The 26,112-nt window shown below is 40.1% G+C and overlaps 2 protein-coding genes across 6 annotated transcripts; both read left to right on the top strand.

Annotated features, from left to right (window-relative positions):
- The first annotated feature begins 1,635 nt into the window (after positions 1–1,635).
- Positions 1,636–18,970, top strand: agfg1b (ArfGAP with FG repeats 1b). 3 transcript variants are annotated; one of them, XR_009769666.1, is made up of 13 exons: positions 1,636–1,941; positions 9,076–9,169; positions 9,437–9,552; positions 11,610–11,748; positions 11,840–11,996; positions 12,096–12,203; positions 13,244–13,382; positions 13,598–13,677; positions 13,755–13,847; positions 14,711–14,872; positions 16,583–16,680; positions 17,479–17,833; positions 17,906–18,970. XR_009769666.1 is itself a non-coding variant. In XM_061693840.1 (12 exons), exons 1-12 carry the CDS (start codon positions 1,775–1,777, stop codon positions 17,536–17,538), a joined length of 1,413 nt encoding a protein of 470 aa, XP_061549824.1. In that variant the 5' UTR covers positions 1,636–1,774; the 3' UTR covers positions 17,539–18,968. The 3 variants fall into 3 exon arrangements, 2 of the variants coding, with proteins under 2 accessions (XP_061549824.1, XP_061549825.1); XM_061693840.1 differs by having other exon boundaries at positions 17,479–18,968; XM_061693841.1 differs by lacking the exon at positions 12,096–12,203 and having other exon boundaries at positions 17,479–18,970.
- A 547-nt stretch (positions 18,971–19,517) lies between these two features.
- fbxo36b (F-box protein 36b) lies at positions 19,518–25,658 on the top strand. Of its 3 annotated transcripts, XM_061694369.1 has the most exons (6): positions 19,518–19,903; positions 20,685–20,793; positions 20,946–21,118; positions 21,423–21,619; positions 24,561–24,633; positions 24,715–25,658. In XM_061694369.1, the coding sequence occupies exons 1-5, from the start codon at positions 19,787–19,789 to the stop codon at positions 24,613–24,615; spliced, it is 651 nt and encodes a 216-aa protein (XP_061550353.1). In that variant the 5' UTR covers positions 19,518–19,786; the 3' UTR covers positions 24,616–24,633; positions 24,715–25,658. The 3 variants fall into 3 exon arrangements, with proteins under 3 accessions (XP_061550353.1, XP_061550352.1, XP_061550351.1); XM_061694368.1 differs by having other exon boundaries at positions 24,561–25,658; XM_061694367.1 differs by lacking the exons at positions 24,561–24,633; positions 24,715–25,658 and having other exon boundaries at positions 21,423–21,757.
- The last annotated feature ends 454 nt before the right edge of the window (positions 25,659–26,112 follow it).

Below are 26,112 nucleotides of genomic sequence, written 5' to 3'. Positions count from 1 at the left end.
TCTGAGCCTGAGCCAACGTAGGAAGCGTCTCAATTGGGCCAAGGAGAAGAAGGACTGGACTGTTGCCCAGTGGTCCAAGGTCCTCTTTTCCGGTGAAAGTAAAATGTGCCTTTTATTTGGGAATCAAGGTCCAAGGGTTTGGAGGAAGAGGTCCAGTGTGAAAATACCCACAGTCAGTCATGATTTGGGGTGCAATGTCCAACGCATGTGTTGGTAAACTCTGGTTCCTTAAATCCAAGGTCACCGTAACAGTCTACCAGAATGTTTTAGAGGACTTCATGATACCTTCTGCTAAAGATCTGTATGGAGATGCAGATTTCATCTTCCGGCAGGACCTGCCCCCTGCCCATCCGCCAGAAGCACCAAAACCTGGTTTGATGCCCATGCCATCACAATGCTTGACTGTCCAGGCAACTCACCGGATCTCAACCCCATTGAGAATCGATGGGGTATTATCAAGAGGAAAATGAGAGGCACCAGACCCAAAAACAAAGAAGAACTGACAGCAAGCATCAAGGAAATCTGGGTTTCCATAACTCCCAGGCAATGCATCAAGGCGGTGATTAAAGCAAAGGGATTCCCAACCAAGTATTGAAGATTAACATATCGATTTGAAAGTACCATATTTTGATTGATTTAATGAGACCTTTATTTTTTTTTCTCCAAAAACTGAGAAGTAAATTGTGATTTATTCACAGTATTCTATTTTTTTCTTATTCCTGATTTTGTGGGTTTTATGAGCTGGAAACCCAAATTATGTAAAAATAAACAAAGAAATTGTTTAAATTGTGGGGCCTGAATCTATAATCTATGAAAAGGTAAAATTTTTGAATGGAATTATGGAAATAAATAAACTTCCATGATATTCTATTTATTTTTTTTTGTCAAGGGTCTGTACATTTCACACTTGGTAATTTTTTTGAGTAAATTGAGGCAAGCTCATCTTTATGTATTGAGGAAAAATAGATAAACGTAAAGAAAGTAATGTTTGGATTAAAGTACTTTGTTTTGAATTATCGCCTAAAACTTTTGCACATTTTTACAACTATATTCCTGGCAGAAATAGAGGGCCACAAAATCTAATTTTGCACAGGGAATTTTGAACTATTGGTACTCCAAATGTGTATTGGCCCATCTGAAGCAACTTTATTCTTTATGTCATTGTTTTACTGTAGGCAGAACAGTGGACGAATGGTTAGCACATCTGCCTCACAGTTCTGAGTTCAAATCTGGCCTCGCCTGTGTGGAATTTGCAGGTTCTCCCCGTGCCTGTGTGCGTTTTCTCCAGGTACTCTGGTTTCCTCCCACATCCCAAAAACATACATGGTAGGTTAATTGAGGACTTTAAATTGCCCGTAGGTGTGAATGTGAGTGCGAATCGTTGTTTGTTTATATGTGCCCTGCAATTGGCTGGCGACCAGTTTAGGGTGTACCCCACCTCTCCCCCGAAAATACTGTAGCTGGGATAGGCTCCAGTAGGCCCGCGACCCTAGTGAGGACATCTGCCGCACAGTTCTAAGGACCCGGGTTATTGCGATAGAATTCTGTCCTGCAGGTGGCGCTGTGACTTGAGAAGCTGGTCGGTTTATTTTATTTTTTTGCCCAGAGAAGAAGATTTTGTCAGTCGCCCATCCATAGCACTCTCAGCCTGCTGCCTGCCTGCCTCCCTGCCTGTCTGTCTGTCTCCCTTCCTCCCCGCCTGCCGCTGCCGTCCAACGCGCCCCCCCCGAAGACGCCCACCCATTTCCAGGTCTTGAACCGAACCACCCTAACCATGGCGACCAGCGCAAAACGAAAGCAAGAGGAGACTCATTTGAAGATGCTCCGGGAAATGACTAGCCTCCCCGCAAATCGGAAATGCTTCGATTGTGACCAGCGCGGCCCGACCTATGTCAACATGACAGTGGGCTCCTTCGTCTGTACCACCTGCTCCGGCATCTTGTAAGTCCCATTCTCATTGTTGTCGTCCACCCGGTGAGGACGACGCTTTTTCCGGGGGAAGGGAAAGCCGGGGAGCTCCGCGGCTGCCTGACTTGGCGGTTCCGTTAGCACGTATGCTAAGCGTTCAAGTCGAGACAGTTTGGACGCCAAGACGGGTTCAGTGTCAGGTCGTCGTCGTGTACTTACAAGCTTTAAATGAAGACCTGGAGTCTTCAAAGTCACATTCAGGCTGAAGAGTTTGTAAGTGGATTAGTGGAACATGGTCTCATGGGTGTTGTTGGTGGTTGACAGACTAGTTGGCAAAAGTATTTACACAGTACAGCTGTTGGAGAAGTATTGATTCAATTCTTTTACTAAGTAAACAGTTTCGGAATTCTGAAATACAGTCTATTAAAAATATATATTTTTTAGTAATGTCAATTATGTACAATACCCAGAGGTACGCGCACACTTTAGTAATAATAAATGTACAGCTCGAGTAGAACTGATTCTTCCTTTAGTTAAAAGTACAGACTCTTAAATGTGCACAAGTACAACAGTAAAACATCTTTTTTTTTACTGCCAGAGGTGGCAAAACTACTCACGCTCTGTACTTATGAAGTGGAAATACTTGGATAAAAAGGGTAAAGACTCTGAAATGTACGCTAATAAAGTAAAAATACATTTCTACTGTCAATAAATACGACATGGAGGTGGCAAAAATACTCACAGAAATTACTTAAGTAAACGCCCAGATACATACTATGTAAAAAGCCTTTGGTGAAAGTAGAAGTACTGATTCAATTCCTTTTACTGAAGTAAAAGTAGAAAAGTACAGAATGAAATGTATTCAAGTAGAGGTGGCAAGTACTCAAACTCTATACTTACCGTAAGTAGAAGTACAGAATTATACTTGTGTATAAAAAAAGCACTGATTCAATTCCTCTAATTACGTAAAAAAGTACAGACTTTGAAATGTTCTCAATTAAAAAAAAGTAAGATTTTTTTTTTTTTTTTACTTTTTTTTTTTTTTTATTGTCAATTATATACAATACCAAAGGGTGGCAAAAGTACTCACACTCTGTACTTAAGAGTGAATTAGGACGCATTAATGGCAGATACAGTACTTCCATCCATCCATTCATTTTCCATACCGCTTATCGTCACTAGGGTCGCGGGCGTGCCGGAGCCTATACCAGCTGTCTTCGGGCGAGAGGTGGATTACACCGTGAACTGGTCGCCAGCCAATAGAAGAGCACATATAAACAAACAACCACTCATGCTTATATATTTAAAAAAAGCCTCTGATAAAAGTAGAAATAAAAGTACTGATTCAATTCTTTGATTTAAGACTCTGAAATGTGTTCAAATACAAATAGATTTATACTGTCAATTATCGGTTTTTCATAATGTGGCACAACATTGTGGACTAAAAAACGCTAAATTAGCTAACGCTAACAACTGAAATAAATACACCTTGTGTGTTCAGATTAAGTGGAGACATTTTTTAATGTCAGAAGCTTGGGGGCGCACTAGACAAAACACATTTACCACGAATCATTCATGGAGCCAACATCAATTCTCTTTAATAAGGCTATGGATGGGGAATATCTTGCTTCAGTTGTGTCATTGCCATTAATGCTTCCAAATTCATGTTCCTCCATGTGGCTGCTGTCCCTGTTTTTTTTTGTCCTATAAGACCCCAAGATGTCAATCAAGACCTCCACCGCGGTTGACTTCACCTCGCTCTAGTTCTGTGTTTTTTATGGTGCGTTGTCATCCGTAGGGGTTGAAAAACAATTTTGACCAAGCGAGGAGGAGAAAGTACCAGGCTTTACACGATCAGGATTTTTGGGACCGATCAGCGAGTCAAAAAAAAAAAAAAAAAAAAAAGATAACGAGCCGATCCCAAGATGGAGCAATGTATCTCTTTAAATGACTTGTTCTTTTACTGTATATATTTGTGTACTGTATACTGAGTATCTTCAAAATTATTCTCTAGTCAGGTCATGTATTCTAATCAGTCAGGTCAAATCAACATTACAACATAACAGAAATAATGGGTGCTAACTTATTGTAATTAAATTACTTCACACACACACTGAACCTTTAGAGCATGATTTGACAGAACACCCGCATGTTTACGTACAACCGTTAGTGCTAGCACTAGCTTACTAGGCAACATAACGTTTTGTTGCCTGCTTGCGAGCCGTATCGTATTAAAAGTACATGAACATACCACAATCAATTGCTGAATGAAAATCCTTTTCTGAGCACCGATGACCACCACCACACGTTTTTCCCTATTTTGTTCTTATAATACATGCGGCGCGATCCATTGGTGTTGTAGTCGCTATGGTAATGAGTGTATCCGGTCGCGTTTGAGTTGACAGTATAAAGCACAGTGATTGTAAAATACGGGATGTAGTGGTACCAGAATACAAGATTTTATTGCAGTAGTCTGACATAGTGCAATCGTGAAAGACCAAATTTGTCTTGTAGTCTGATCCAGGCATTACGTGTTGTCTGTCTCAGACGTGTTGTCTGTCCCTGCCGACATGTTTAAAAAAAAAAAAAAAAAACTTTTATTGGCGGTCAGATATTTACAGTACTACGTCAAAAGACATGCGACAAGGCTAAAAATAAACTAGCTTTTGGATTCAAATATACTGTACATGATGCCGACGCGGCGTAAATGTCTTTTGGGGAGCGGATCAATGATGTCATTGATTGGATCGGCGAATGATGACATTAAAGCGGATCAGCATAAAATGCTAATTATACCGATACCAATCAAGCCGATCAGATCGGTGTAAAGTCTAAAAAGTGCAGATATGTTTTATTGGGAGCAAAAGTTAAAAATCCTAATAATAATGACCGTAATTTCTCGTATATAATGCAAAATTTTCCCCCCAAAAATTGTCAGAAGTCAATAGTGCGCATTATACATAGGTAAAGGGGAAAATGAAAAAGAAATTCCCATTTTATAAATGTATGCCGCCATCTAGAGGTTAAAACAGGATGTCTTCAAGGCGTGGCAAGGATGGCTCCCACAACTCCTTCCCTTTTTATGTGACATTCATTGTGGGTCAGTGGGCCACTTCTCATTTCCCCTCCCAAAACTAACGCATTGGGAAATCAGCACCAGTGAACTTGAGTTGAGCAATGTGCTCACTGAGTACTGTGTGATGGGGCCTAAACGTTACGGGCTTTACAGATCTGGGTCCATGACTAAAGTGTACAGTGGTACATCAAGCCAGTGTTTCCCAACCTTTATTGAGCACAAGGCACATATTTTTACATTAGCCTAATAGTACAGTTGCCTAAGTCATATTTGAACGTTTTCGGAAAATAAGAAGACACTTTTAGCCAGCACATTGGTATTTTATTATTAGTAATTTTTATTTCGTAAGAGTAGGTTAAAAATGATTTGGGCAATTATGTTGTTAGGCTAACAACATTCCAATATTGAGACAGAGAATCTCCAAAGCTTGGGATTGTTTCATACTTAAAAAAAAAGATAAAGTGCAATGTGTCTACTGCAGAGCAGAACTAACTACATGTATCACAACAGCACGTCTATGATCGCCAACACAAGGTATTGATGTTAGCCAATTTATAACAGCCTACCTCTGCTAGTTAGGACGTATTGTAATGGCCCCACAGGTTATCAAATATGGACAAGACCGCCGGTGCACTTTCAATCGCTTTCTTGAACAAATCGTAACAAAATAAATGCGTAATGAGCACATTGATACGCGAACTGCTAAAGCCACAACTGACACCCAGGCACACAGACTGGCTAACAGTTAGCCAGGTAGCAGAAAGTTGCTTACCTGAGCTTGCAACAGCAGACTGTACACTCATTGCTAACCCCACGTCACCAAGCTAGGCCGCAGCTTTTAAGCCACACACACGCAAAGTCACAGGTTATATACTAAAATGTGAGGATGGCGACTCGAAGTAGAAAACAATAATGCCTGTACCTTACATGCAAATTTTTTTGTTGAATAATGAAAAGTAATTTTTAAAAAATCAGAATAATCTGTAGAATAATCGATTCTGAAAGGATTCGATAGCTGCGCCCCTAGTTAGAGAATAGAGAGTGCGCCATCTTATAGAATTTGACTTCAAATACTGTAGGTTTTTGCTCATTCTTTGGAGGGAAAAGGGAACTGCAGAGTTGCATTAACCAACATTCTCACATCCTTCCACAATTTCTGCACAGCATGGACTCTGACCTAACATCCACAGTACTTTACCACCAGTGTTGTTTTTAAATCCCTTCCCGCAGGCAGGTTTTTCCACCAGGACTTCTCTACTACCCCTCTTCTGGGAACTCTCCACAGCCTGAATGCTCCCCAGCAGCTTTCTAACTGGCCTTGCATGTTTTCACAAGAAAACATAGCCTCACATATCCCTCTGAGTATAGAGCAGACCTACGTATAGTATTTGTTTTGAATCCATTGTTTAGTCTCTTCGTTATATGAAATGGTAATACAAAATGTGTGATTTCATAGAGTCAAGCATTGGCTTTATTGCTATTGTGCTCCAGAACCGAATTGCCCTTCTGGGACTAATAATGTATTCTGAATCAGAATCTAAACAACTGAACCAACATTTCTCTTAACCAAAGAACACAATACAGTACTTAGTATTTTTGACGCCTGCAACAGATGAAAGGCATTTCAATTAATTTCAATGTGGAAAATGTATTTGATAAATAAGTAAATTGAGCTTGGAGCAAATTAACTCATAAGTCAAGGTAACACTGTATGAAACCTTATTAACTGGAGCGCCGTTGTTTCCAGTAACATGTTAAACATCAATTTCCATACCAGTATAAGATGGAAATAACTAGTCTAATGTAAATACTTTAGAAACACTACCTTAAGTTTAATGCCGAATGTGGTTACTAAACATCTTCTCATTGTTTGTTTTGTTTTTAACAGTAAGTGTCATGCAAGTATGAAAGGAAATTACCCACTGAATTAAAACAAAAAACATGCATAACACTCCACCCTTTGATCACACGTGACTTGAATTTGGCCATTGTTTCCCTCTAGCTTTAATTATTGCTAAGTTTTTTCACAGGTCGTGGGGGGGGGCTGCTGAGGCTCGAAGGCCCACTATGGTTCAGTCAACGGCGTACCACATATGCCAGTGGGTTCTCTCCCGACCGATCACGTTCTCATGGCGCCCCTCACGTTTCTCACGTTCTAGGTTTTTTACTGATGAAACGTGAAGCCTACCTTTGGAGCATTTTTTTGTGGCTGTGGCAGAGTCGAAGGAAGCTCCCTGACTCGACTCCAGGGTCGGCGTCGGTATGGAAGCCCCATACTGTCACTCAATAAATGTTGGATAATAATAGTTTTCTGTAAACAACTAATTGACTAATCCGTCCGTCTCTTGTACACACTGTGCAGTGCGTTTGCATTGCCAGAAAATGCTCTGTGGCTCTCTTTCTTTGTCGTGCGCTTTCAAACACACATATTCGACATTAAGCATAAGAAACAGGTATGTCACGGTGGGTTTTGCAAGAAAATTTAACACATGGCTTAGCTTTAGAAGAGTTGCAGGCAGTGAATACGAGATGCTGGGAAATGCATATGCTTCCCGTTACACGGCGGACCGCTTCCAAGTTTTGATACGCTTTATTACTTACTGTCAGGTTTAGTTGCCTGCACGTGGTTTTACTACAGCCTACTAGGTTTCCCATCTGCACCATGACTGCCGTGGAAATGTTTTGACAATGGAGAATCCATCCATGGAAATCATGGCCTGTCATGTTTGCCAATTTCCCCCCCCAGCGGTATCTCACGACTATTTGACATTCGAGGCATTTTGGTTGAACTACAAATGTTCAAGTTACTGAAATTGTCTTCAGCAGAGTTCATTCTGCTCACTTAAGGCTTCTTTATACTCACGTGGGCGGTGACCGCGCTGACGTCACTCCGGCTATCCCGCGCACAGTTTTCCTTTATACTCTAGCGCAACCCACGCACACAGTTTTGAAAATGTACCCCTCTAAGTCGGGGGTGTCGCTACGGCTGGTATTGGCTAGGCCACCACAGGGTGGAGTTTCCTCTTCATTTTTTGGCCATTTCCGGTACCCGTTTTTACATTCCTTTCCGGAACAAGGAGCAAAGTAACAACAATGGCGACCGTGGAACAGTGTCTGCTAGAACAAATGAACCGAGCTGACCAGATGATACATTTAATTATGCTCCAAAATCGATCAATAAGGCGGCGGCGTAGATGGTATGTAGAATCAAGGGGAACACTGAGTACGTCATCACAACATGTGACTAAAACGGACCAATCACGGGAGGTGATTTCCGTGGCATTCTACGCGCAGCAAAAATGTTTGCCCTGTGCACGTCAAGTGACGCATAGGGGCCACGCGGCCCAATGCGTCGGTCACGTGAGGCAATGCGGGCGCTGTCGACCACGCGAGCGCGGGAGTATAGAGAGGCCTTTATTCAACAGTCCCTGCTGTTGATGATTTTTAATTTTTTTTAAAGAATAGCTTAATAAGTGAGTCTCTGGAACATGATGTTCAATGCTGTACAGATGGTGAACAATTCCTTCTAAACAAGCTGTAAAAATTCCACTGACTAGACTTTTTTTGTTGGAATTTTCTTTGCATCCTGTCCTTGTTTGCTTGCGTGAACAGATGTCAATGATGTCACTTTCTCTGTGATGTAGTTTCTGGAGAGCAAATTGACCCTAACGTGTCCCCAGGTAGTTTTGAAAGTCCTGTCAGCTGAAGCAATCGTGGCTTGTAAAAGTTTTGGAGTGTAATTTTGATGTAACGTTGCTTCTGCTGTTTATCTGTTAAAAGGTCTCCCAGGATCAAAATCACATTCTAGCCGTGACTATGGCTTGAATGTTTAAACAAAAGTGTGAGGACAAAATATATTCCAAGTCGGTTCCATAGAGGCTCCACACATCAAGCTTTCCAAGTGATTTACCTGTGATCATTCAGCTTTGGTTTGAATTCAAGGAATGCAGTGGCAGTAAATGTATGCCACAGTTGTTTGGTGTTGTATTTAGGAATTTGTCTTTGCTGCTTTCACACACGTGCACACAAGGCATTGGATTGCGTCCGGCCTCCTATATTTTAGCTAACAAAAAACCTCCTCCACCCCACAGGCGAGGGCTGAACCCCCCACACAGAGTGAAGTCGATCTCTATGACTACCTTCACACAGCAAGAAATTGAGTTCCTACAGAAACACAGCAATGAGGTAACACACTCCTGCAACATTGTTGAACATATTTGAATTGTCATAATGCTCTGCCTTTAATTCTGAAGTCATCTTTCTGCTTTTTCAGTTCTGCTTTGTCAACTTTATTGGCAGTCCTCCTGACTTTTTTTCCCTTCCATTTCTCTTCATCCCCTCCCCCTTCCTGCTACTTTGTCTCACCTCTCTCTTGGACACCCCCGATTCAAATTCCCCTCCTTACCGCCCACCCCCTTCATTCCTCTGAACCCCCACCCTGTCCTGCTGTAGGTCTGTAAACACATCTGGTTGGGCCTCTATGATGACAGGACGTCAGTTGTTCCAGATTTCCGGGAGCCGCAGAAAGTGAAAGAGTTCCTCCAGGAAAAATATGAAAAGAAAAGATGGTATGCTGAACTTATTGTTTGCTTGTTTTTGTCTACTCAAATAAGATCTGGTTTAGTTAATTGTTTTGTAGTGTTTTTCATATCAAATGGTGATTTGGTTGTTTGCAGCCACTATTGTACTATTTGATGGACGCACACCATTAAGCACAAATGATAAAAAATAAATTAAAAACTATCATGTTCTTAAAATTTCAGCATTTGGTACCTCGGCCTTCCATTGGGACTTACCTGACTTAATCCATCTCTTAATACCACCACTATCCAGAGTCAGGAGTCAGACCAGTCATACATTTGATGACTTTAGACTAGGCGAAATGGCACAAGACTTTCAACTTGACTTCGATTTGAACACCAAAGTCTCTTGACTTCACTTGTACTCAAGCCCATTGACTTGAAAAGTCACTTTTACCAAAGTTTTGAGAGATGAACACTCTGCAGCTCTCTCTCAATAGTTCAACATGCCAATATTAATTTTATTGCAGGAATTTCAGAATGATGTATCCATTAAGTAGATGTTGTCAGCTGGTATCGCTCAGGTGGAAGTGTCCCACTGCACTAAAGGCTTCTTTATACTCACGCGGACGGTGACCGCGCTGACGTCACTGAGCCTATCCCGCACGCAGTTTGCCTTTATACTCGAGCGCAACCCGCACGTGCTCTTTTCTCCTCCAAGTCGGGTTGTCGCTACGGCTGGTATTGGCTAGCACGCCACAGGGTGGAGTTTTTTTAATAGCTATAATAGAGTCCACCTCTGTGCTTGCCTGTGTCCATAACTCCCCCTTGGAAGGATGTGAGTGATCACAGGAGTTGATGAGTCCTCATCATGAGTTCATCATCCAATTTTTCCTTGTTGTTGCTAGACCATCCGAAAGACCATAAAACCGTGAAACTTATGTTATAACGTGATACTGAACCTTTATTTTTTTCTGGTGTGGCAGCAATACTCTTCCGTACATAAACTACTGTATTCAGTAGTCATTCAAAAGAAGCAAACCGCCTTCAGATGATGCGTCAATAGTATTAGCTAACAGACGAGCCAAAAAACATGCTCGCACAAGCTGAGGTGACATCACACATAGACAAACAAAGATGCGCACTATCACTTTACACAAACAGCATAAAGTCGTTTAATTCACCTTTCGGCATTTAAACACAATAGTAAATGTAAGGGAATACAAGCATATTATAAATGCAAAGTAGCCTGTGGCTATTATTACAGTAGTTGCTGCATCTGGAGAGAAGCAGAAACATACTTTCACTTTTGATGGTGCAATCAAGGACCCCCCAATAAAATAGGACATTGAAAATGCAGACAAAAATCCAATATCACTGAATTAAACCAAACAACATCAAGATTCTACCATGTGGCGATAATTGAATTGCTTTGGCCTGAGCACAAATATGGCATATAGATGAGATTTTCATCAAATAACGGAGGATAGCTTCCCCAAAAATCTGCAAATATGCACATTTGCAAATGCGAATTGCGAATATGTGCAGGTTCATATTATAACAACCTGCAACTGTGCCGTGTTTAGTACATCATCTGGAGCAGTTCAGAATCAATGTTTGTCTATTACATGACACACAAAAAAAAACATCTTACTCACCAGAGATGATGATTATTAAATGTATTAATGTGTCCAGGTTGGGACAGAAGTCAAAGTTGCCAGTAATGTAGCCAGCTCACTGGCCCTGTAAGGATAAATTTGAAATCTGATTGGGTTAAAGAAACAGTCTCATTGCTAATATACAGTAGTTTAAAGCTAGCACTACTGCTTCTGAAGGCTGTGGGCAGATTAGAAATATACTAATAATACTTACATATACCAAAACTGTGCAGCCAAGAAAAACACAACAAAATGAAGAGAAAAAAACAGTTGGAAACAAATGAATACAATTTCATGGAATAAATATAAGAATGTAGGTTATAAATGTCGTTCAATGTTTCTGATGGCAGAGAAAGCCACTGCTTGAATCAATGATTTTAACTCCAGTGTTCACCTTCCAACATAAGAGAATATTCATTTATTTTTTAATTTGCCCTCAATTTGAAGGTATGTACCTCCAGACCAAGCCAGGTCAGTCGTAAACGTCCAGGCATCAGTGTCTGGCTCCTCAGCCAGCAGCACTGGCAGTACCCCAGAAGTACAGCCTCTAAAGACCTTACAGCTCAACAAGACCCCACTTCGTCAAGTAAGAAAATGCACATTGAAACCCATCTGTGTTCTCCTTAGAAATATGATTTGAGGAAAATGTCTGATGACTGTCTATGCCTTGTGTCCAGTCCCCAGCGTTAGGGCGCTCCCAGGCTCACATCACACCCCAAGAGAAAAGGTTTGACCTTCTGTCAGACCTGGGTGGTGACATCTTTGCTGCCCCACCTGCACAGGCTGCCACCTCCACCAACTTTGCCAACTTTGCACATTTTCCAAGCCAATCAGGTAAAACAAAACCCACGTGTTCCAAAACAAATGTACATCCTGTCATCATTCCATTACTTTTAAATTCATCATCCAATTTTCCCTTGTTGTTGGCTGCAGCACCTCAGCGTAATACAGACAGCAACTTTGCCAACTTTGATGCATTTGGAAACACTGCAATTCCATCCCATCTGAGCACGTCACCCCCCTTAAAGTCCTTTTCCACAGGTACCCTCCCCCTCTATCTCCACCAGCTTGTCCACATTTGCTCACCTCACCACATGTCATTTCATATTCACAGTGTACACCACTGCACTGTGCTGCAGCTGCACTGAGCACGTGTGGAACATGAAAACCTGATGGATGCACTTAATCTAGAATTCTTGGTAAAATTCAGATACGAATGGGATTTGTTGTGGTTGTCGAAGATCATGCGTTACTAGTTTTTTTTTTTTAAGTTTTAAAAATTGTGATTTAGTTCCGGAAACATTAGCATATATGTTTTGTCTCTCACGAGACACTAGCCTAAAGGCTACGTTTACAGTATGTTCCCAGTGGCCACGGCAGCCCCGTTTGCTCGAAACATAGTGTATTGTGAGATTTTGGCTATTATTTTTCTCCATATTTAAGTCATGCCATCTTTTTTTCATGGTCTATCGCAGTGTTCATGAGTTCTGGAGACTAAAAGGTGCACTATGGTTCGATCTGTGATTTAACACGGATGCCAGTGCCTTCCCTTCTGGCCTGACCCATTCTGATGGGCTTCGTTACATTCTCTCAAGGTTTTCTGTGGATGAAATGTGGACGCTGGGCACTTTTGAAGCACATTTTTGGCCCCAGCAGAGTCAAATGAAGCGCCCCTCGTAGGCTTGGCTCCAGAGTCAGCATCAACATAGGGTTGGCACATACTGCCGCTCATTTAATGTTTGATTATATTTGTTTTCCGTGAACAGCTAATTCACTATCCGTCTCATCTACCAAATCACGCAAAAGAGCATGTTATTCACATACACACTGCAAAGTGCAAATTGTTTGACTTCTAAAAAATATCACCTGGCAATCATGGGCTGTCAAGTTGTCAGCCTGCCTTCTGCGGTGTCTTTTGACAGTAGTGTTTTGTCCTTGGTGACCAAAAACTGGGGTGCCCTGGCCGCTGGGAATGCAGCCTAGCCAATTAGCAGAACAATGTGGAAGCTTCTACCTAAATTCATAAAGTATAATATGTCAGAAAATGTACATAATGCTTATATAACCAACCATTTAAACAGGAGGAGGCATGCCAATTCCGTCCAGGTCAAGCGCTGTCCTCGCCCAGTCCCAAACTGGGAGCTGCACAGAGGATCGCTACGCTGCTTTGGCTGAGTTGGACAACAAGCTAAGCTCCTCTCTAGGCAGCAATGTGCAAGGGTGAGAGACTGGTTGACATACAGGCATTTCACTATATAGGAGCAACTCTGCTCATGTTAAAAATATTTAGTCTTTAATTAACTTGGGTAATAATTTGTGTCCTGTTTACAAGAAAGCAGAAAAATGTTTGCAAGTATTAGCGAATACAAAAAAATTGCTTCCTGATTTCATATATTCAATTGCTGTAATGCAATAACACAGGCTTGTCATGACAGGAATTTATTTGGTCCAGTGCTTGGCTCATCGCCAGCCCAGAATGCACCTGTTCTACCCAGTATGCAGCCCGGCTTTGGAGGTGACTCGTATTATAGTGGTCCTTTTTAGAATAAAAATACATTTCTTACTCTTTTAAAAACCGGCCATTCCATTTAGGGGTCCCTTCCACAAATCCCTTTGTTGCTGCAGCTGTCGCCTCAGAGATGGCCACCAACCCTTTCCAAGCCAATGGCAGAGCTCCAGCTGCAGGTTTGTGCACATTTTAGCACACATTGACATCTTTTCCTGGTGTGGTTAGGTGTAGCTCAATCTAGACTGGGCAAAGTATGTAACACATAGGGCTTGCTCCGTTTTTTTAATCCAGCCCACTGGGCATTTTACATTATGAATAGTCCTGTAATATTTGTTGCATTGATTTAGCTTTTTTTTCCCAAATATTTGTTGCGTAAAATATATTTATTCATATCTCATTAAAAACTAAATATATCAATGAAAGAAAATATTTACATGAATATTAATTTATTGTGTTAAATAATTGTTTGGTTAATAATTAAATTAATACATATAATGTTATAAATAGGCAATGTATTGTATAGTTAAAACTACTTGACATACATATTTGAAATAGTTTTAACTTAATTTTTTTCTCTCTGTATGTACATTGTTTGTTTATTACCCTATCTCATGAAATAATTGGTTACTTAATTCATTTATTGTAATTAAAATAAAAAATATTAGTATCATTCTTGTACAATTTTTATTTTATTGAATAATTGGTAATTAATTGAATAATGCAAACAAATCTGATTAAAAGTATTACAACTAAAATAAACAATTTTACAAACATGTTTTAACTTAATTTCCCCCATAATTTGTCAATGAGAGTTATCTCTTTTCACTGTACAATTTACACGTATTGCAAACACCTTTTTTTTGTTATCCTCATTAACGAATGACCTGGCCCATCTGTGCATTAAAATTTCAAATGTGGCCCTTGAGCACAAAAGTTTGCCCACCCCTGAGTTAATGTTCAAGTAAGCCGAGATAACTTCCTGTGTTCTTAGAAGTGTTTCCTCCTTGTGTTGTGTTTTGTTGCGTATGTATGTTTGTAGCCGCCTCATTTGGTACTGGCTCAATGAGCATGCCCGCTGGCTTTGGGAATTCGTCTTCATACTGCCTCCCGACCAGTTTCAGCGGAAACTTCCAGCAGCAATTCCCTGGCCAGGCCCCCATCCCTTATTCTCAACCCGGGGCCTACCACCCTCAGTCGAATGGTTAGTGGCCTCCCATATTCCTGTGTCCTTGTACCACCTTATTACCTATGCAGCACCTGCCAGTTGTTTCCTATGCACACATTTCTCAGACATGCATATGATTTTCTGAGCATGATGGCCCCTTAGCCTTGGAAATTGTCACTTATGCTTGCTGGGAACTGCATGTCACAGCTTGTCAGCGGCAGCTACTGCTCAGTCATTTGAAGTTTTTTTTATTTGGGTTATCAGTTCATTGAACAATTACATATATATTGGGTATATTGGGGGTTCTCAAACTTTTTGGGTCCAAGGGCCCCTTATGGGTGAGAATTTTTTCCAAGGACCCCCCCCTCATAATCCTAACGCCAATCAAACATACTGTGACTACCACGTGTACGCGTAATCGCCATTGTATGTTTCAAATTTACACCAAACTATTCATGACCTAGTTAATAGAAATTAACTAAATTATCCATCCATCCATCCATTGGCTGAGCCGCTTCTCCTCACTAGGGTCGCGGGCGTGCTGGAGCCTATCCCAGCTATCATCGGGCAGGAGGCGGGGTACACCCTGAACTGGTTGCCAGCCAATCGCAGAGCACATACAAACAAACAACCATTTACGCTCACATTCAGACTTACGGGCAATTTAGAGTTGTTAATCAACCTACGATGCATGTTTTTGGGATGTGGGAGGAAACCGGAGTGCCCGGAGAAAACCCATGGAGGCATGGAGAGAACATGCAAACTCCACACAGGCGGGGCCGGGAATTGAACCCCGGTCCTCAGAACTGTGAGGCAGACGCTCTAACCAGTCGTTCACCGGGCCCGTTAACTAAATTAAATTTTGTTAAATTCAATATTTTTAAGACTGCAACAAAGTGTGTTTTTGAAATGATGGGAAAGATGACTCGGGTATCTTACACCAGTCCTACCATCTCTTATCCAATGCCAAGTTGTATGTCCTTTTCTTATATTCTTCCCCTTTCTATTTCATTTTTAAAATGTTCCTTTTTCATATCATAAAGGCGACCCCCAGTATTCTTGTTCTAGTTTTTTTGTTCCTATATTGTAATAATAGATAGTTGTATAATGGTGGAAGGACCAATCATTCATCTTTGTACTATTTATCTGGTCTTGGATAAACTGTGGATATTCAACTATGGATGAATGGTGAAATGTTAGGTTAACGAACCATGTAAAATCCAATTTAAAAGGGAATTTGGGGGGGGGGGGGGGGGGGGGGGATTCCTGTAATATGCCTTTTGGTATTAAAAAACAACAACAATTCATGCAGGTATGTCAGATTTTCGTGAATATACGTCAAAATCATATCAGAGCTTTTAATTGGCTCAAAGCTAAACTCGCGAGGATTACTATTTGTGTCATTGGTGCGTCAGTCCCCATATGTAAAGTAAAAAATGCACTTTTGAAAATGACATGACATAATAATTTATTGCAAATTATTATTGTGGAGCTCCAAGCTTTGCCTCGTGGACCCCTAGTGATCTTGGGACCCCAGTTTGAGAACCACTTTATACTGTAAGTCTGGACCAAAAGCCCATAAAACAAAATTGCCATCTCTTTTGAGGCTCAGTCACTTCCTAAATGCAATCTGACATGCTGGGGTTTGATCCTCTTTCTCCTTTACAGTGTCACGAGCGCCATAGAAAAAGATGATTTGTTAAGTTTTATAAACTTCAAGCTCCCTGTTTGTCTTTCCCCCTCAAGGCCCTGCTGCATTCCCAGTCTATGGTCCAAACAAGTCCTCAATGACGCCGTTCGGTCAGCCCATGGCTGGTCCTGGCATGCCCACTAATCCCTTCATGGTGAGCATGCATTGTCTCAAGTTATGGTTGCGCCGCTGACTGAAGTTAAGCGTGTAATTATAGCATCATTCCCAATGGTGGGAAGTAACTAAGTACAAATGCTTTGTTACTGTACTTAGTAGATTTTTTTTAGTATCAGTTCTTGAGTATTTGATGACTTTTTACTTTTACACTTTACATTTGAAAAGAGATACCTGTACTTTCTATTCCTTTTTCAAAACTGTGGCTAGCATTAATACCAGTTAAACTACGCGAGTAGAGCGGCAGAGGAGGAGAGACGGAAATATGGCTAGTACGACTTAAAAACCCTGAAATGTTGAAAACTTCAGGTCAGCACTATGGGAGCATTTCAGCTACCTGCTTGAAAACAGAGATATAATTTGCATATATGACAAGACCCAGACTATTTGTCGCAGGCGCTTCAAAAAAACTTCCCAGACTCTCATTGAAAAATTTAAGGCACCTTCAGAGACACCATCCTGAAATTTTCACTTATTGTGTGTGGGCCTGCAATGTAGCTCCTGCGATAAACAGTACACTAATTAAAATAAAAACATAAAAGTAAAATTTTTTAATGTAATTTATAGTAACGTAACATTTTTCAACATTTCACTTTTGTATTTAAATACATTTTAGTCAACTTTTTTTCTTTACCAGTCGAATCAGTACTATTTCTACTTTTAACCAGCCTTTAAAACAAACAAAAAAAAAATTCCCAATTTTTTTTTAATAACAGAAGAATCTGTACTTCTACTTAAGTACAGAGTGTGCCTACTTGATCCCCTCTTTTCCTTCTAGGCGGGAGCCCCCACTGGACCGTTCCCTTCAGGCAGTACCTCAACCAACCCATTCCTGTAGCACAACCCCCCGTCCTCATCACCAGAGGGCAGCATGCAGCACATTAGTCAACGCACCGTTCAGTAACGCTATTATTGGCACTACATTTCTTTCTGCACAAAGTTTACACTATGAAGGAGAACAAAGGACTATATTGAAGACTAACGGACTTTTAGGGGGAAAATGTTTGGACTATATACAATACATTATATAATTTTTATATTATTATTATTTGTTTATGCCTGTAAACTGTGAGCATATCATCGTTTGTAATCATATTTACTTATGATGTATAACGAAGACCGTGTTAACAAAGGTGAGTAGCTACACTTTGTGTAAAAACCACTACATGCTATATTGTAAGTAAGGGTTTACAATTTACCAACAGGGTTCTAACTATATATCAGTGAGCTGGAGTTTGACCCCAACCATGGAGATGCAGGTATTTCATTTAAAAAAAGGGATTGTTTTTGTTATTTTAGTGCTACTAGGTTAGAACTTAGGCCCAAATTGTCCATGAATAGCCTTCACAACCAGAGTTACAGTTGCCTATAACCAAAAGGAGCTTGCTAATAAGTGTGTAAATCCATCCAGGTTGGTTGGGATGCTGTATTGCCAGTATCTAAAATTGTAGAACCAAAGGTCATCAGTTGGAAACTAAGGCCAGATCTTTTGAGTAACTGAAACTTAAGGCATGTGGACAAGCCGGTGAGAACACAAATGCAGTAAACTATCTAGAAAATTTGGATAAAGTGTGCAAAATGATCCAAATAACTGTCATTTAGGATGTCAGATGAGCAGGTCTCGAAATTTCACAATGTGTGAACTATGTTAATGTGAGCTTCCGCAGCGACTGCCTTCAGGTTTGAGTTTGCACTCGATTTAGGCCTCGTTTTATTACTGAATTACTTTGTCACCGGACATGTATTAGGGTCCCAATTGTGCCGCTCGTGACTAACAAATAAATTCCGTGTGTTTCTTGTCTTTGCAAGAATAGCTAAATCAATGTGTACATATATAAATATATGTATAAATAAATTAAAAGATTTTTAAATACTGCATCCTTCTAGTTATTTTAGCAAGTCAACTATACCAGTGGTTCTCAAACTGGGGTACCCAGATAAAATAATTTGCAATAAATTATGTCGTCGTCTTTGGGGGGGGATTGCTGACTACGTATGTGGACCAGCGAGCCGATAAAACTAATTACTCCTTCCTACCTTTTAGCTTTAGGCCAATTAAAAGCTCTGATACGACTGTGATGCATCATCACATAAATGACACCACATCAATAGCTTTTTTTTTTTTTTTTCCTTGGGAGCAAAAAATCATGTGAGAGAAAACGCCCATTTTAAAAAAAACAAAAACAATTTTTGTGAGAATATCGTGTATTCTAAAAAAAAGCTGCCTTTTCCAAAATAAACGGCATCATATAATGATAGGTTTTTGAATAACAAAAAATTAAAATATGAACAAAAATATAAATGAAAATATTTATTATTTATTATATTTATAATATTTAAATACTTCGTTATAACTGACTTTAATATACAGTGATAAGATTATGACAAGAAAAATATTATGAATATTATAAAAAAATATGACTATTCTTGTTGGAATAAGACTATTTTGACAAATCTTTTTTTTCTTGGGGAAAAATACTGTCATAACTTTTTTTTTTTTTTTAATGAAAAGGCAACCAATTTTTATGGCATTTTGGGGTTATGTTTACTTTCCTTGAAAATAGGCATTTTGGTAGTTTGGTTTAAAAAAATACAAATTTATTGTCATTACAATTTTTAATCTAAAAATAAGTTACTGTAATAAGTTACTTTTCCTCTTTAAAAATTATTATGAATATTTTTTTCTTGCTAAAAACATCTTAATTTTGCATTACGGTATGTACATGGTAATTATTTAAAAAAATAAAAATTGCAAATTGTCTTCACTTTTAAAAATATTGACATATTGCAAGCATTTTTAGTTACCAATTCGCCTTTAAAAATAACTTGAATGATACTGTAGCTGGAGTTTTTACTGGCTTCTGATTTTAAAGCTAGTTATCCATCAATTTGTGTATATGTAATAATATGAGGAATGAATATCTGATGGATGAATAATGACGAAATAATGAATATACATTATGAGGAGTTCGCAGCCATAACGTCCCTCTGAGTGAAATTATAACTACGATGTGGGCCGCGACAAAACCTGAGTTTGACACCCCTGAACTGTTTACTGTAAATAAAAGTGTTGGAACACCGTTACCATGGCAACACACAAACCCATCATGGCGTCCCTGTTGACAGACCCGCTGTTTGAAATCTCTGGACGGGGTCCCTCAACTAACAAAAACTTCTATAATTGCGTTGTTACCAAGGAAGACGTACGTATACGCACTTCAGTGGCAAATGTCAAAAGTTATTTCCCCTGGTTTTCTGACTTTTACCGAAATTAATGAGAGGGTCACCGTTTCAGTGCCCGATGCTAATTACTGTTAGCCGTTAACGTTCGCCGTGGTCGCCTTCTTATACAAAACGGATAATAATGGTCATTTCTCATTAACACCCTCACAGCGGTACAATATTAGTTTAATATGCTTCTTACTATGGTGGGGAAAATTCACTGCGTCCTACGGACAGTATCAGGCAAAGCTGATGCTTATTTCTATTAAAGATAGATGACACAATTGAACATCAAAACATAGAACAAAATAAGTTTCTGATTCTGTTTTGATGTTGAATTGTTCAGTTGTTGTTATATTCAGTTTTCCCCAACATTTACTTAGCCATGACACCCATTTTACATTGTAAAAATCTCCACCAAACAAAAATGTCACGAAAAGTATATACTATACAGTACTGAAATAATTAGGATCTCATCTCAATTTACTCACAAATTTACCCAGTGTGAAATCTGGGCCAGTTAAGTTGAACACAAAGCTATTATTCTGTTTTATGAATGACAGGTTATATGTACCTTCTGCCATCGAGTGGAAGAGCATTTAATTGTTATGCCTGTCACTATACATCGCTCGCATAGTTGTAAATATTTTTTAGAGCAATTAAGAGCATTTCCCGCGACATCCCGGCTCACGACATATAGTGGTTGGGAATCACTGCCTTATGTTGTTTCCCCAGAGTGTATAATCTTTCTAATACACACAGGTGATATGGAGATGGTGGATGATATCTCCCAGAGCTGTATACAGGCTTTCAAAGCCTGGTCAAATGACCATGTCTCATGAGGATTTCCTGGATGACAGCAAGCTACAAAGTAAGGACTTTGTAGGAGGAATAAACAGTTTGCGTTATGCTAGTAGTATATGCGTTATGCTAGTAGTATAATAGTTGGTCATATTGGGGCAATAAAAAGGCTACATTGTGTAAGTAAAAAGTTATTTGTCTTGACAAATATCTTCTTCACAGATGAACTCGGCATGATCTTTGGCTATGGTGCCTTGCAGTACACCAAGGCTCTATGCCAAGGCCATTTTGATTACCTGGCACGTCTCCCTGACTCCTTACTTCTGCAGATCGTCAACTATCTGGAGCTCGAAGATGTGGGTCAGCTTGGACGAACTTCGCATAGGTTCAGGGAGGTGAGTTCTCCCAATGTACAAAGATAAAAATGCACATTGGTTGTTCCCCATAAAGACTTTTGGCCTGTCTGCTGGGACCTAATGAGAAATACTGGTACAGTAATCCCCTGCTATATCGCAGTTTGCCTATTGCAGTCCTGCTATATTGAAGATTTTTCTTTTAAATATATTTTTTTGATGTTGCAATATTCTTACAATGTGTTTAAGTAAGTTTGAATAAGTGTGTATTGGGGAGGTATTTTAAGCTTTAAGGGGTTTTGAATTTAAAGACCCAAGCATACTGTACTTTTCAACTCTTCCTCAGCTATGTGGCTCAGAGGAGTTCTGGGAGCAGGCAGTGCGGCGGTGCTGCAAAACAGTTTCCCCCGAGGTACCTGCCCTGGCACGAGAGGTGGGTTGGCGTAGCATCTTCTTCACCAACAAGCTGCAGCTACAGAAGCTCCTCAGCCGCCGCAGGCTGAGGGCCGAAGAGGAGAAGGCCGAGCTTACTCCTGGGAAAAGGTCAGAGACGTCTTGTTCCGACCTAAAACCAGTTGCGGGGGTGGAACACACAATGGAGGGATGACAGCGCCCAAAAAAAAAAAAAAAAAAAAACTTCACCATCCCATATTTAGCCTGCTGTTGGACTGTATTGATTTGTCACTCATATAACATCCCTTACTTAATTTAAGTGTTCACATTCTTTGGTCGTATAATTCAAATAGATCATTTGATGAGCAGTTTGCAACATTTGCTAAGAGATTATTATCTAGTGTGCCATCTGAATGTTAACACCCAAAAATAAACATGAACTAATACACTTACAAGCCACATTTTGGTTGCATTATTTTACTGTATGAGAGACTAACTGGATAAAAACAAATATTTAATGAATACCTCCCAAAGAGGAGCATTTTTATCTCCGTAAAGCCAGAATAGATCTCATGAGATTGTATAGGTGCAAAAGTCAGTAGTTTTTATTTTAAAATACATTTTGATATTGTAAACTAAAGAAACATAACCAATGTCAATAACATTTTGTAGAGGAAGAACAAAAAAATGACGAGGCTACGGATAAAGGTGTGATGAAAGAAGTGGATTTGAGTCTCTATAGCATCAGTGGAATCCAATCACCCCCTTAAATCATAATGGCACCTCCCAACCGTTCATAATACCCCATAAACCAATAAGTAGACTTCTAATTAATAAACAGATGGACGAACAAACACATACACAGTTGTGCCTTAGGATACAAGTTTGATTCATTCCGTGACCATCTTTGTCATTCAAAACAGTCGCATCCCAAATCATCTTTCCCCGCTGAAATAAATTTTAATACCATTAATCCGTTCCAGCCTCCCCCCAAAAAACCTACAAAATGTTTGTAATATCTTTTTAATCAGGAAAATAGAACTCTACATTGTACTTTATAAAAACACATAGGAATAACGGGGTGGCACGGTGGACGACTGGTTAGAGCATCTGCCTCACCGTTCTGAGGACCTGGATTCAATTCCCGGCCCCGCCTGTGTGGAGTTTGCATGTTCTCCCCGTGCCTGCGTGGGTTTTCTCCGGGCACTCCGATTTCCTCCCACATCCCAAAAACATGCATGGTAGGTTAATTGAAGACTCTAAATTGCCCGTAGGTGTAACCGTGGGTGCGGATGGTTGTTTGTTTGTATGTGCCCTGCGATTGGCTGGCAACCAGTTCAGGGTGTACCCCGCCTCCTGCCCGAAGATAGCTGGGATAGGCTCCAGCACTCCCGCGACCCTTGTGAGGATAAGCGGCTCAGAAAATGGATGGATGGAGGATTCTATCTGGTGTGTGCAAGTTGGCCATCGGTGGGCAGTATAAACAATCATGCAGACGCCAACGAAGAGGAGTTTCACAACTACTGTAAGGAGTTTCACAACTACTGTAAGTGAATCAATAGGCCTAAAATGAAGTAATATGTTTTTTTTGCCAAAGGATAAACAAGATCTATTCCTTTGAGTATTGTTATATCGTCGATGTGTGCTGCTTATTGTGTTACAACACCACCATATAGATTCTATTTGTAATGCCTGTTTATGGCATGTCCCATTATGTGTTAGCATTAAGCTAGCAGTCTTTAAGGTAAAGCTATGTAGTTCTAAATACGCAATGTATGTTTTGATTTACAACCCCAATTCCAATAAAGTTGGGACGTTGTGTTAAACAAATAAAAACAGAATACAATGATTTGCAAATCATGTTCAACCTATATTTAATTAAATACACTACAAAGATATTTTATGTTCAAACTGATAAACTTTATTTTTTAGCAAATAATCATTAACTTAGAATTTTATGGCTGCAACACGTTCCAAAAAAGCTGGGACAGGGTCATGTTTACCACTGTGTTACATCACCTTTTCTTTTAACAACTTTCAATAAACGTTTTGGAACTGAGGAAACTAATTGTTGAAGCTTTGTAGGTGGAATTCTTTCCCATTCTTGCTTGATGTACAGCTTCAGCTGTTCAACAGTCCGGGGTCTCCGTTGTCGTATTTTATGCTTCATAATACGCCACGCATTTTCAATGGGAGACAGGTCTGCGGCCTCATGTACAAAAGGTGCGTACGCACAAAAACGTGGCGTCCGTTCTTTTTCACGGCAAAATTGATAAATTGAGTAATAAGTTGATAAATGGCTTTTGCTTTGCATAGTCGAGTTTTAAGTTGCACTTACGGATGTAGCGCCGAACTGTATTTTCTGACATTGGTTTTCTGAAGTGTTCCTGAGCCCATGTGGTGATATCCTTTACACATCGATGTCAGTTTTTGATGCAGTGCCGCCTGAGGGATCGAAGGTCACGGGCATTCAATGTTGGTTTTCGGCCTTGCCGCTTACATGTAGTGATTTCTCCAGATTCTCTGAACCTTTTGATGAAATTATGGACAGTAGATGATTAAATCCCTAAATTCCTTGCAATTGAACGTTGAGGAACATTGTCCTGAAACTCTTCGACTATTTTCTCACGCACTGTTCACAAAGAAATGAACCTCGCCTCATCTTTGCTTGTGAATGACTGAGCAATTCAGGGAAGCTCCTTTTGTACCCAATCATGGCCACTTGTCCCAGCTTTTTTGCCACCTGTCCCAGCTTTTTTTGCCACGTGTTGCAGCCATAAAATTCCAAGTTAATGATTATTTGCTAAAAACAGTGAAGTTTATCAGTTTGAAGATGAAATATCTTGTCTTTGTAGTGTATTGAATTAAATATAGGTTGAACATGATTTGCAAATAATTGAACCGTATTTTCACGACCATAGGCCGCACTTAAAAGTCTTAAACTTTCTCCAAAATGGACGGGGCACCTTATAATGCGGCACGCCTTATGTGTGCACCGAGTTCCAAAATCTGTAAATGTTGTTGTGTGACTTTGATGAGCGCTCTGCTTGACTGACTGGGAGCATTTCCTGCCGACACGCTGCTTATATAGAGGAAAGGCGGACGTGACTGAAGACAGCATGGCTGGATGGAAGAGGAGAAAATGAGAGCGTGCTGAGTGAGATGTACGTAAAGAGACCGGATGTTTTTTTTCCACGCGTCACCATCCCTGTTGATCTGTGACTCCATGCACGCCCATCTCACAGCCGCTGTGAAAAACCGAGTGCAGCAAATGAAGTCGGAGCTCACCATCATTCCGGGAGGCTTGACGAAGGAACTAAACAGGGCGTTCAAAGTGAAGTTGCGAGTGGCGTGGGAGCGATGGATGACAGATGGCGAACACAGCTTTACTAAGACTAGGAGGCAGCGCCGGACGAGTTACGCCACCATATGTGAATGGATTGTGGATGCCTGGGTTAATCTGCTTTGACTGTTGTCCAAGCTTTAGCGACAGCCGGCATCATTGCAGAACAGCCCCCCGGCAACGAGACTGACTCCGACAATGACGAGAGGGAACCCGGCATGTTTGATGGAGTACTTGCCCAGCTGTTCATTTCGGATACAGAAGATGAGGACTTTGACGGATTTGTGGATGAGGATTGTTAAAAAAATAACATTACTACATTGTTAAATACTTCAATAAAGTACAACCGAACTCAGTTTTGCTACCGCTGCCTTTTTAAAAACATAGGCTAGCATGCATTCTAGCCTATGTTTTAGCGTGCATCCATGCTACCGTATGTTTTAAGATAGCGTATGTTTTACCATGCCTGGGGCCCAATAATACGGTGCGCCTTATGTATGTGTTAAATACAGAAATAGACCCCGTAACTGAGACTGCGCCTTTTAATACGGTGCGCCTTATGGTTGTGAAAATATGGTATGTCAAGACAAAATTTAGCCATGTCGTGGCTCATATCTTGAAAAACTGTGATTAGTGATTAGGGAGTACGAAATGAGGGAATAATTCCAAACACTGCTAATGCCTTCATTGGTATCTGCCAACACATTATAGTAATTTGGTTATTAATATTAAAAAGGCACACTTACAAAGGCCACTTCAGAAAGGTAGCAGAGGAAAATAAAAAAAGACCAAAAATATATTACAGGGACAAATGGATTGAAAAACTGGATAATCTGGTATCAGACATGCAAAAAAAAAAAAAAAAAAAAAATCATAAAATGTTTGCATTCATCAGGCAAATGTTCTCACGTTGAAACTGCGCTCGTACCTGCAGGCCGCTGAAAGACGGGACGAAACACACACCGTTTGAGTCACTCACGCTGTATGCCATAGGGCTGGTATGCTTCACGTCAGAGAACAGATCTACAAACGCAAAAAAAAGTTATCACATTGCTTTACACAATGGTGGATTTTTCTAGGTGTCATACAGTGCCATGAAAAAGTATTGCCCCCCCCTCTCCCCTTCTCAAATTCTTATATTTTTACATCGTTTCCCCACTTTAATGTTTAAGATCATCAAACAAATGTAAATAAACAAATATCACCCAACTGAACTTAAAATGTTGTTTTTAAATAGTGATATTTATTAAGGACAGAAAAAACTTTTCAAAGTAACCTCCTTCTGTGTAAAAAAGTAATT

The sequence above is a fragment of the Phycodurus eques genome, chromosome 13 (assembly GCF_024500275.1).
Source record: "Phycodurus eques isolate BA_2022a chromosome 13, UOR_Pequ_1.1, whole genome shotgun sequence".
NCBI classification, from domain to species: domain Eukaryota; kingdom Metazoa; phylum Chordata; class Actinopteri; order Syngnathiformes; family Syngnathidae; genus Phycodurus; species Phycodurus eques.
The sequence above is the reverse complement of the archived record's forward strand: the minus strand, read 5'-3'. Positions and strand labels throughout refer to the sequence as shown.